Source organism: Belonocnema kinseyi, chromosome 5 (assembly GCF_010883055.1).
Source record: "Belonocnema kinseyi isolate 2016_QV_RU_SX_M_011 chromosome 5, B_treatae_v1, whole genome shotgun sequence".
NCBI classification, from domain to species: domain Eukaryota; kingdom Metazoa; phylum Arthropoda; class Insecta; order Hymenoptera; family Cynipidae; genus Belonocnema; species Belonocnema kinseyi.
Window position 1 is genome coordinate 83,965,921 of NC_046661.1, and position 12,863 is coordinate 83,978,783.

Here is a 12,863-nt window from a genome sequence, read left to right on the forward strand (position 1 = left end):
TCTACTAAAAAAAATTGTTAACAAAAAATAGAATAATTTAATATTAAGTCAGAGAAATAGCCAAACAATATACCAACAAAGATGAATTTTTAATAAAATAAATGAATTTTTAACTAAAGAAGATAAATGTTCTTACTAGATTTTTTTCTAAGGAAAAGGTCATTAGTACGCGGTTAGCGAGCACAATGTTCTAGTTTCGTAAATTCCTCTAAATTAAAATAAAATTTTAAAGTTTTCTAAATTCTTTTTTGAAATATTTTCAGTCAGAAAAATTATATTCATACAAGCATTTTAAAAAACTAATAATACTTTCTGTGTTCTTTAAAAACTGACAGTGACAGTAAAGAATCAACTTTTAAAGCAAAGGATTTTTTTTTATTTGCATAATATTCTGTTTCATATTGATTCATTTACGTTTAAAAAAGTATCAAATGTCGAAAATCTTGACTTTGCTAAAACTAAAAAAAGATTGAAAGCATATTATATATATTTTGACCTCAAAGAAACTTTGTAATAATCTTCTTATTATAATCTTCTTACAACATCGCTAATCCTACAAACCGGTTTGACATTTATAAATTAATATTTTTCCTTGTTTGTTGAAATCAAATCTGCTTCTTCTTCCTTATTATTTTGATACGCATTTGCAAAATATAATTATTAAAATCTATAGAATAACAATTACTTTATTAATTTAGATCTAAATATGATTACTTCAGATGAATAATTTTTAAGGAGTAAGAAAAAATCTGCCTCAGCCCGGATTTGAACCAGGAACGCTAGGCGTAATTATTTAAAACGGCACTCAAGCATAGTGAAATTCCTGGTTCAAGTCCGGACTGAGGCAGTTTTTTTTTCTTCGAAGTAATCGTTTTGACTTAGAAATTTATAATAATTAAACAATTTTAAACTCGGCCGTTAATATCTCTAAAAGGTAATAACATCTTTAAAAATAAGTTGGATTAACTACTTTATGAATTATACCAATAATTATAGGCCGGTAATAATTATTTTATCCTTGCCATTAACAGCCATTATGCTTCACATAGAATGATATAATGCCAATAAAATGCAAGTTTAATTAAAAGACCTCATACAACTATTTCTGCTTTAACTACTTGAAAAAATATGTTTTATATAAAAATAAAATACGATCTGCAAGTTATTATTTATACAGTTTAGAAATTGATACTAATCTATATTCTTAGAAAGAAATTGAATTTTAATCTATCGAAAAAAATTCATTGAAAATTCACGTAAATGGGTGAGTTACAACTTTTTTTATTGACATGAATCTTTCCTGTCAGGAGTAAAAACCTTTCACGGTAATAAACTGTTCATGTGTGCGCAAGTAAAAGTTGTTTTGATTTAAGTGAAAGATTTCTCTAAGTAACATTCAAAGACGTGAAATTTATTGTGTTAAAAATTATAATATTGCTTCAAGTGCCGTTCTTGCTTAAGAAAATACAAAAATTATTTGAAAGAGTTCAGATTTGTCGAATCAAAATTTTATCAAAAAAGTCCATTTTTTAGCCAACAGTGGAATTTTCAACGAAACAAAATGTTATTTTTCAATAAAAAAAGTTGATTTTATTTTTAACCAAAAAAGACAAATGTTATAGAAAACAGTTTAAGTTTTCTACCCGGAAATATGAATTAAAAGAAAAGTTAATTTTTAACAAAAAAGAATAATTTTTTAACAAAAAAGAAAAAAGAATTTCTAAGCAAAAATGTTGAAGTTGAAAATGTTGTTGAAGTTTAAACTAAAACGATCAATTTTCAACAAAAAATAGAGTATTTAAATTTTGAGGTTGAAAAAATTAATTTTCAACTAAAACAAAACAAATTTGCAACATAATAGTCCAATTTAAAAATACTTTGATTTTCAACCAAATTGTTAAATTCTCTAGCAAAAATAAAAGAAGTTTTTTCAGTTAAGATAAAAGCAAAAAATGCAAACAAAATATAATTTGGAAACCATAACTTTTATCATGAAACAAAAATTTCGGACTGCTATTTAGTTTTTTTATTTTTGGAAATTTTAGATTTTGTCAAAATTTTATCTGTGTCAGTTTAAAAGATATTTAGGACTTGCAGAAGTATTTATCCCTGACATTTAAAAAAATATGTTAAAAAAAATTGCCCAAAATCTTCCGGAATCTTTTTTGAAAATTTGGGAACTATTTTGAAATTAGATATTAAAGATAAAATCTTCTCTTTGAAATTAAATTTTCAAATAAAGCATCCATAGCAATTCTTCTATATAAATCTACATTTTATTTTAGATTCTATGAAATCTTCTCAAATCAAAATTATTTTTGGAATTTAAAAAAAATTTATAGATATCGTTTAAAATGATTTGAGCTTTCCCTAAAATTGTTGAAAGATCGTTTAAAATTATAAAAATTGCCTTCAAATGTTTCGAACATTTTTTTTAAACTTTTAGAAAATTGTTGAAATGTTTTAGGATCTTTTAAAATCTTCTTTAAAAAAAACAATTTTTCATATAAAATAATTATTCGAATTTTTTCAGGAACCTTGAGACATATTTTTATTTTCTTAAAACCTTTAAAGTTCTTAACAATCTTCTAAATTTTTGTTTCGGAATCTTAAAGAATTTACATTTTGGTTTACATTTTTTCAAAACTATTAAAGTTTACAAATATTTCTGTATCTTTTCGAAACTTCTTAATATCTCCTAAACTTTAAAAATGTTTGAAAATAATTCAAAAAATATAAAAATATTTGTTAATTTTATCTTGAAATTCATTTTTTAAGCGAAAAATTATTAAAAATTGTCTCCGGAATTGAAGAAATTTTGTCTATTTTCAGGAAACCTTTCAAAATCGTTGTGAAGCTTCAACATGCGATGTTAAAATTTTTTTATGTTACAGTTTTTTACGATTTTTTTAAAATCCTTAACAATTTTTGAATATTCAAAGAAATTTTTAAAAAGTTCTGAATATCGTTTAAAACGTTCCAAACTTTTCATAACATTTTTGAAAAATATTTCAGAAAAAAAAATCGTCTTAAAATCTTCCAGATTTTTTCGATACTTTTATAAAAAATAAACTGAAACGAAGAAGAAATCAAAAAATATTTTATGAATTTTTGGAAATTTTCCTCAGAATCTTAAGGAAAATTTTTTTTCAAATAAATTAAATTGAACTAAATTAAATAAATACAAACTAATAAAAGCTAAATTAAAATTCATGAAATCTCTTGAATTTTTTTAGATTCCTTAAAAAGCTTCAACATTTTTTTAAAAATGTTGTCAAATTTAAATTTTTTTATTTTTTAAAAACATTTTTAAATGATAGATTACTTTTAAATTTGTTTGAAAATTTTAGAAATATCGCTTAAAATGTTTCGACCTTTTCTTAAAGTTTTCGAAAAATCTTTCAAGATAAAAATTACCTAAAATCTGTTTTAATATCTTCTTAAATTTTGTTCAAGCACTATTTTTTTAGATAAAAAAATTATTTGAAATAATCCCAGGAACCTTAAGAAAAAAATGGTATGCTCTTGAAACCTTTCAAAATTATTAAAAAGCTTCTAAATTTTTGTTCAAGATATTCAAAAATTTACATTTTGTTTTAGATTTTTTGAAATCTTTTTATGCTTGAAATTTGTTTTGTATGTTTTAATAGTTCTAAGTATCTCTTTAACTTTCTTGAATTTATTATAAAATTTTGCTTAAAAATCTCTTATAACTCTTTTACAAATTTTAGCAAATAATTTTAAGTGTTTTGAAAACTTTATTAATTTTCTCTTAAAATTAATTTTCCAAACGAAAATAAAACCTAAACCATTAAAATTTTTTTATAAATTTCATTACGGATACCTTTTTTGTGCCAATGTGAAAAAAACATTTACAATAAAAATATTCTCTTTTATTAAGAATGTTTAGAAAAATTAAGAAATAAATTTTAACATGAAATAAAATTACTTTTTTTGAAATGTTAATTGACTAAATTGATAATTCCTTTATTATTAAAGAATCATTTAAAATTTAAATGGTCTCGTTCAGAAATAAAATTTTAGAATTAAAATTCCTCATTTGGAAATTGTTATTAACAAAAGTCCAAAAAGGATCAGATAATTTGTTGAATATTATTTCTATTTAAATACCATTGTAAAATGTAATTTGATACTTTCGTGAGTCCGATCTCCATTTGCGATTAAAATAAAGTTCAATAGATGTAATCTGGGCATTACTGGGCCTTAGGCAATGATAAATATTGTGCGAATAGAAATAGTGGAGCAAATTATAATAAAAAAAATCTGGGCCGAGATCGAAGGTTCAGTTGCCTTGAGACAGGATTCGCAGGAATCGCCTTTTTCTCTTCTCATTTTTCAATCGGATTGTAAATAATAGCTATAAAGTTCTGGCTTTGTACGTTTTACATTTATCAAGTTCATTCTTTTATAAATTTAAATTCAACATTGAATTTATTAGAATACGAAACTACCTTTCCAATTTCTTTTTTTATTTCCCTTCAGTTATTTATTTTTAATACAAATTTCGAATGATTTTCTATTATTTAGATTTATTTGTTTTTAAGGTTGAATAAATATGATTTTTCTAAGACTCTTGCGAAACTTCGAAAATATTTTTGAAAATGTTAACAAAAAAGTTCATCTTTAACCAAAAATAATTAAATTTTCGAACAAAAAAAGAGAAATTTCGAACCAAGAATGTAATAGCTCATATTTCAATTAAAAAATAATTTTATTTATAATCAAAAAACAGTTGAATTCATCCAATTACGACAAATTTTCCACCAAATAGTTCAATCCTCAAATGAAAAGAATAATTTCCAACCAGTCGTATTTTTTAACCAAGAGATATTAAATATTTTCCAAAAGAGAGGAATTGTATTTCAAAAACTTGATTTTCAAACTAAAAATATGAGTTCTTAATTAATTATTAATTCATTTTTCACCAAAAAAAGTTAATTTTCAACTAAATATGTAGTTGAATCTTCAACAAAAAGAAAATGAATTTTCAAGCAAGAAGATTAATTTTTTACCGAAAAAAGATGAATTTTAAACTAAGCATTAGAATTTTCAAACAAAAATATGAATGATCAGAAACAAATATAATAGTTGATAATTAAACTAAAAAACATTTCTAAAATTAAATAAAAAAGATTTGAATTTATCCAAAAAGACGAAAGGAATTTTCAGCAAAATAATTGAATCCTCAAATAAAAAATATTTTAATTTTAAAAGGAAACAGTTCCCACTTTAAAAAATGAAATTTCTATCAACAAAAAACCATTTTCAAATTAAAAAGACAATTTAAAAAAATAGTTTAATCTATAAGAAAAAAGACTAATTTAAAACGAAAAATATAATAATCAAAATATAAACTAAAAATAATTCTAATATAATATTTAAAAGAGATAATTTAAAAAAAAATACGATACAAATTTTCAACAAAATAGTTTATTTTAAATTAAATAGTTGACTGTTCAACCAAATAGAAGAACTTTTTACCAAGAAGATTAATATTCTACAAAAAAGAGGAATTTTCAACTAACATTATGAATCTTTAACCAAAAAAATAATTGAAAAAAAGTGGGTCAACTTTTTATCAAGTATTTAAATTGTGAAAAACAACAAAAGTAATTTCCAAGAAAAATCTAATAAATAATATTAAAACTCAGAAAAATGAATTGTACATTAAAAATATTTGAATTCATAAAAATATCAATTTTCAACAAAATAGTTGAATCATCCTTAAAAATAGATTTTATTTAAAAGCAAACCGACGATATTTAAAAAAGGGGTGAAATCCCTCCCAACAGAGGGGAATTAAAAAATGGAAGTTCCAAGAGGTATTTTAATTTTCAATAAAATTGTTCGATTTCCCATCGAAAAGATAAATTTTCAAACAAGAAGATTAATTTTCGGCCAAAAAATATTAATTCTCAACGAAAAATATAATAATTTATATTGAAATTGCTTTTTCTACACAAAAGAGACCAATTTTCATCTAAAATGAGGAATTTTTAACCAAAAAATGACTTTTTGCAGCAACAAAAAAACATTTTGTTAGGTTTTTCGAGAAAATTAAAACAAAAATTTAAGATTTCAGATATGTCTGGGACATTTTAAAAATATTTTTAATTTTTAGAAAATATTTCTAAGTTTTAAAATAATTGTATTCCTTTTAAAACTTCAAAAATTCTTGGAATTAAATTGAATCGCATTATACCTCAAATTGTCTTAAAAAATTCCGGATTCGTTTTTGACAATTTTGAAAATCTTTTTTGATGTTTAAAAATTCTTTAAAATAATATCTTTAAATTAATGGGTTCAAAATAAATAATCACTTTAAACTGTTCTCAGTAATCCTAAGAAATTTTTTTCATTATCCTGAGACCTTTCAAACTCATTTTTAAAAAATCAAAATTTTATTTCACAGTGTTAAAAAATCTAGATTTCGTTTCAAGATTTAAACAAATTTTAAAATTTTTTAGAAACTTCCGAACAACTTTTAAAATGAATTAATTGTTTCTTTAAAATTATGAAAAACTTTTGTAAATTCTGCGAAATTCTGAAAATTTAAATATTATATATTATATAAATATTTTAAAGTTCATTTTGTTGTTGAATTCATATTACTTTGAAAGGTCGTCGTGACTAAAAATATTGTTGACCTTTCCTCTGTTAACCAATATTTTAATTTCAAGACTTGAAATCTTTAAAGATTAAACTTCTAAAACTTAAAAATAGGTATGCAAATTTTACACCTATATTTCAATTTTATCAGAATTTAAAATGTAAAAAAAATTACAAGTAAAAATAAAATTTAATTTCTATTGCGTTTCTTTGGAATGTTTACTTTGATAAATCAGTGAAAAATTTAATATCTATTGTAAAATTGTATTATTAATCGAAATATTTATTTCAATTTGTAAATTTACGGTTATTAGTTTTCATCGGAGATACAAAACTATTCACCTGTTGTACAAAATGCAAATTTACATAAATGGAAATGTGTATGCCACTGGAAATCTAATGTGAATACGTCCCGGAAATTTACAGTTTCCGAGAACAATTTCAGCATTTATAAATGAAATAATTCATTTTTTATTGTATTCTGTAATTTTATAAATTTTAAAATAACTTTTGATTATGCCATCTAATTTTTATTAATTTTTCATGTAACTGAAGTTCACAACGTTTATAAACGAGAATATAAGAAAATGAATTACTTAAATTAATTTCTTTATTTTTTAGTTACATTTTTTTATTAAATTATTGCAATTTATTACTTAGAATAATAATAACTTTTTTTAATGTTTGGTTTTCGGATTTTCTTTCAATAATTAGTCATACTTGATGTGGGACAATTCCAAAAAAAGGTTTTAACTTAGAATCCTTGTCAGACAACGGCCTTTTGTGAACCCACACACTTAGGATACTTCACAAAAAATTATAATTTTAATTTAACTCCCGTTTCTCGAATTATCTTTCAATAAATTACTCTTGAGCGATGTCAGGAAATAGAAAAAAAAATTCAATTTAATTTCCTAATCGGACAACTACCTTTTAGCAACCCACGAACTCTGAAAGTGTGAAAAAAAGCGTGGGTGAATAAAAGGCAGTTGTCCGATAAGGATATTAAGTTGATTTTTTTTTATATTATCCCACATCGAAAATCAGTTCTAAAAGAAAAAAATTCGAAAATCAGGAGTTCCAATAAAAATGACATTTTTCTAATTTTCCAATAGCTTTTAGGGTACGTGGGTTAGAAAAACGCAGCTGTCCGGTAAGGATATTGATTTTTAACTTTTTTTTGTTTATTTTCCGACATCAAGTACGGAACGAACATCCGCAAATCGGGCTAATGAATAAAAATTTCAATTGAAAAAAAAATTCTGTAGTCAGTGTGCGTGGGTTAGCAAATGCAGTTGTTGGATAAGAATATTGAGTTGAAACTTTGGCATTATCCCACATCAAGTACAAGTATTTAGTGAAAGAAAATCTGCGAATCGGGCCAGTGAATAAAAATTTAATTTTAAAAAAATTTTCCTGTAGCGTGCAGTGTACGTGGGTTAGCAAAGCGCAGCTATCCTATACAAATACCTTGAATAAAATGAAAAATTAGTAGGTATATCGATAAGCTTGATTTTTAGACAAAAAATTTTTAATAGCTATTTCTCCCATATTTAAATTTTTTTAAATATCTAACCTAAACTATATTTTAAGCATTTAATATTAAGGCTTAGAATTTTTTTTTAATTATACAATCCCCTAATCTAAGCAATTAACAAACTGTTTTGATAATAAATAAATAATCAAATAACAAATATATTTATCGAATAAAAGTATTTTATTTAGTAGTTTTTATATTACTATTCAAAACATCCTTAATTGTTAAGATTCTGGGATTTTTCAATTTAGGAATTTTAAATATCAGAAATTTTTTAATTTCGGAAACAATATATTTAGAATATTTTCTTTTTTAGGTATTTTCTAGAAAAGTAAATTTCGCGATACTGTAAAATTACCGAAATATGAAAATCAAGACTTAGACAATTTTCGAATAATAAAATGTATTATAGTTTATAATATGAAAGAATTCGAGAATTTCTGCATGATAAAATTTCCCATAGAAAATTGCCGAATTATAAAATATTCGATACTGCGAAATTCCCTACATTAGAAAATTATCGAATTTCAACAATAAAAAATGTTTCTTAATCAATAATATTTATTCATTAAAAATAAAATAATTAAATATTCTAAACACATTTTTTATGTTCGCTAAACAATAAAAAAATGGCCTTTGATAAAAATATTTCATTATTGTGTTTTTATTAAATAACTGATATTATTTTTAAAAAAAAAACTTTTTTAATTGTTTGAATTCGGGGATTTCAGTGTCGTATATTTAATAATTCGGCAGTTTTCTATCGGTAATTTTATTATTAGTCAATTTTTAAAATAGTTGAAAGTATCGAAGAAGATTTATATGTTTCATTATTTTTAAATTATTACTGGAATGCAAAATAAAAATCATTTTTTTAAATACATTAGCTATTAAAAAACATTTCAGTGATAAAATCCCGAAAAATAAAATTCCTGAATTGGTAAATTCCTGTTTGACGAAATTAGCTACATTATAAAATTGCCAAATAATAAAATTCCTGAGAGTTTATAATATTATTAATGCTACAGAATTTCAAAAATCTCCAAGAATAACATTTCTGACAGAAAATTTCAGTTATACAAAATTCGAACTCAAAAACTCTCGAATTTAAACAATTAAAAAGTTTTTTTTGTTTAATATTATTTATTTATTAAAAATATAATTTTTTTATCAAAGAGAAATATTTTAAAATTTAAAAATTTTTTAAAATTATTCTTAAAACTTAAAATAACAATAGTTGAAAAAATATATTTGTAATGAAAAAATTGATTTAAAAATGTAAATTGATTATAGTATTTTTTTAAATTATAAAAAACGTTCTCAAAATTCAATTGGTTAAATTAAAAAAAAGCAGCGTCGAGATAAATCAGTGCTTAATTGAATCCTCCAAACTTTGTTGGGAAAATGCCATTAAGGAGAATTTTATTTTTTCATTCGAGGCGCACGTGTGTTTAAATTTATATCCTTATATCATTTTTATACTATTATTGTTTTTTGAAATTTAAATAGTAATTTTTAAAAACTTTAAACGCGGAAAAAATGTTTCTTTCGGGAATTTTCAATTAGGTAATATTATAAACTATTTACAAACTTTAGTGATTGGGACTTTTATATTTTGGTAATGAGGCGACTGAAAAATAGCAAAAAATAAAATACTTCACACTGTAAAATTCCCGAATAATAAAATTTTCGAACAGTTTATAATATTGGCGAATTTGAAAATAAATGTGATTTATTTGATAAAAATACAGTAATCAAATTTGTTTATAATGAAAAAATTAATTTTAATGTTTAAAGTTTTTGAAATTATTTTTTGAATTGAAAAACACAATAATTGAAAACAGTTATTCTTCAGAAATATATTTCTTTAAATTATATATTGTTATTTTAAATTCAAAAGATAATTTTAGAAACTTTAAAAGTTAAAAATATTTGTCTGCAAAAAAATATTTTATTATTGCATTTTTATTGTAATTTTCTGTCGGAAATTTTTTAATTCGGCAATATTATAAACTGTTCGGCCATTTTATTCTTCGAGAATTTTATTATTCGGAAATTTTATAGTTCCGGATTATTATAATTCGGGAATCTACAAATTCGGTAATATTATAAACTTTTCAGCAAATTTATTATTCAGGAATTTTATTTCTAGGGAGTGTTATAATTCGGCAATTTTATTATTCGGGAAAGTTATCATTCGGGAAATTTTATTATTCGGGAGTATTACAATTCGGGAATCTGCAAATTCGGCAATATTATAAACTTTTCAGCAAGTTTATTATTCGGGAGTGTTATAATTATGCAATTTTTAATTCTGTAAAATTATAAAATGTTCGGCAACTTTTTGGGAATGTTATAATTTGGTAATATTGTAAACTGTTCGGCAATTTTATTATTTAGGAATTTAAAATTTGGGAATTTTATAAATCGGGAATTTGATTCTTTGAGTGTTATGATTTGGGAAGTTTATTATTGGGGAATTTTCAAATTCTGCATTATTATAAAACTGTTGGTCAATTTTATTTGTTGGGAATGTTATAATTTGGGAAATTCATTAATCGGGATTGTTATAATCCGGGAATTTTCAAAAGCGGTAAAATCATCAAATTGTTGGTAATTTTATTATTCGGGAATGTTATAATTCGGGGATTTTATTATTAGGAAATGTTATAATCATGAAATTGTAATATTCGGGACTGTTATAATTCGGTAATATTATAAACTGTTCGACAATTTTATTTTTCAGGAATTTTATTATTCACGAATTTTATAATTCTGGAATTTTATTATTCGGTAGTGTTATAACTCTAGGAATATTATTATTCGGGAGTTTTTAAATTTGGTAATATTATAAACTGCTTGACAATTTTATTATTCGGGAATTTTCTTATTTTGGGAATCCTATTATTCAGACATTTTTTTCGGGATTTTTTCCGTCCTCCCTGGGAATCCTATTACTCAGGAATGTTTCATTTCGGGATTTTAATATTTCAGGATTTTTCACACGTCCTACGGGAATATCAGTTCAATTTAAAAAATCATGAATTAATTTCTATATATAGTCAATAAACACAAAAATTTCTTTATCCAAAATTGTCAATCCTAAGCGCTTTTAATTATTAATTGTTTATCTCTTCTTCAAAGAGATAAAACTAAAATTTTTTCAAATTACATTTGTGATCAAGCGATTGTATATATTTTTCTTCTAAAAATGGTCTAAAACACATTATTTGAAAAAAAATCCCAGTTTCCCGGTCCAGCGGCCCTGAAAATCTTATCTTCAAAGAGAAAAAGGGAAAGTTTTTAAATATGGATTTAAAAAAAGGGAGGGTACCGCAGGGGAAAGGGGGATGTAAAGAGGACTAAAATATCCATAATTCCGTTCTCCAGCCTCAGTTCGTGGTACCGACGCTGATACCAAATCTCAGTTGCTGTCGACACCACACCACAGCACACGCACATATGTGGATAACCTCCTCCCCAAAACTCACCGGTCGTCGTGGTCCATGTTTCGGTCGTGTCCGTTGTATCCGTTGCGTCCGTGGCACAGAAAACCGCGCCTAGGAAGCAGAAAGCCGCCGTCGCGATAAGAAACCATCTTTCCTTGATCTGCATGATCCTACCGCATTATTCTCAAATCTCATCCACAAACACCACCTCAGCACTTGGCCGTGTCGTCGCACTCACCACAGGTTGCCACAGTCACAGGTCATAAAGTTCACTATGAATACAGCCAATACAGCAGACACCAACGCGAATAATCGCGCCTAGTCGTTGCCCTAGCAACACTCCGCGCCAGACTTCGGCCTCTTTTTTTTAATAAATAATTAATCCCCGATTCGATCACAAGCAGCGCTCAAATCTCACCGGGGCACTTTCCGGAGAAGACGATTTTTATTTTGAAAATGGAGAAAGCTGGTTTGTAAGTAAGGGAGTTCGGATTGGGTGGTTGAGGGACCGACTGCGGACCGTGCGGAGGCCCGAGGTAAAATGCGCCGGTGAGCGGGATCTACCTTTTACCTCCTGTTGTTGTTGGTGCTGCTGGTTGCTGGTTTTGCTTGCTGCTGTTGCTGCTGCTGCTGCCTTTCATTCCTCCGCGCCGAGCCGAGCCGGGCCCAGGGAATTCTCGTATACACTCACCTTGCCGGGGCACAGACTCACTCCGCCATGTACTGGGTGGCTCGGATGGACCGTGAAGAGACTTTCTTAAGTGTACCTGTCAGCTTACCTGGGACCTTTGAACAAATCAAGGGAATACTTGACCATCTTCGGAAAACTCTAGTGTATTCAGAATAATACGGTTTCTTCAGAATACTACAATATCGTCAAATTATTCCAGTGGCTGCAAAATGATTCAAAATATTCGAAACACTTTAATGTTTTCAGATCCCTTCAGGGACTTCAACATACGTCAATATTTTAAGATTGCTTCAATCTGAAGATTACTTTAGTACCTTCAAAATAATCTAAAATATTTCAATACTGTCAGATTAGTTCAGTTACTTGAAAATAATTAAAAACCTTTCAAATAATTTAATACATTCAGATTCACAATCTTCATAACACTTCAATCAATTCGAAATAATACAGTATCTTGACAATAATTTAATATTTGAAGATTACTTCAGCGTCTTGAAAATTATCCAAAAACTTCCAAATACTTTAGAATCATTAGATTTATACAGTTACTTCGAAT

At 25.3% G+C, this 12,863-nt stretch overlaps 1 protein-coding gene across 3 annotated transcripts in view; it reads right to left on the bottom strand.

The window, feature by feature from the left end:
• The window catches only part of LOC117172524 (putative epidermal cell surface receptor), a 102,549-nt gene extending 90,363 nt beyond the window's left edge, over window positions 1–12,186 (bottom strand). For 2 of the 3 annotated variants that reach the window (XM_033360547.1, XM_033360549.1), the window contains exon 1: window positions 11,659–12,184. In XM_033360547.1, the coding sequence (XP_033216438.1) occupies window positions 11,659–11,782 (124 nt within the window). In that variant the 5' untranslated portion in view covers window positions 11,783–12,184. Of the gene's footprint in view, window positions 1–11,658 lie in introns of all 3 variants that reach the window. The other variant, XM_033360548.1, reaches the window with a different exon arrangement.
• Between the last annotated feature and the right edge of the window lie 677 nt (window positions 12,187–12,863).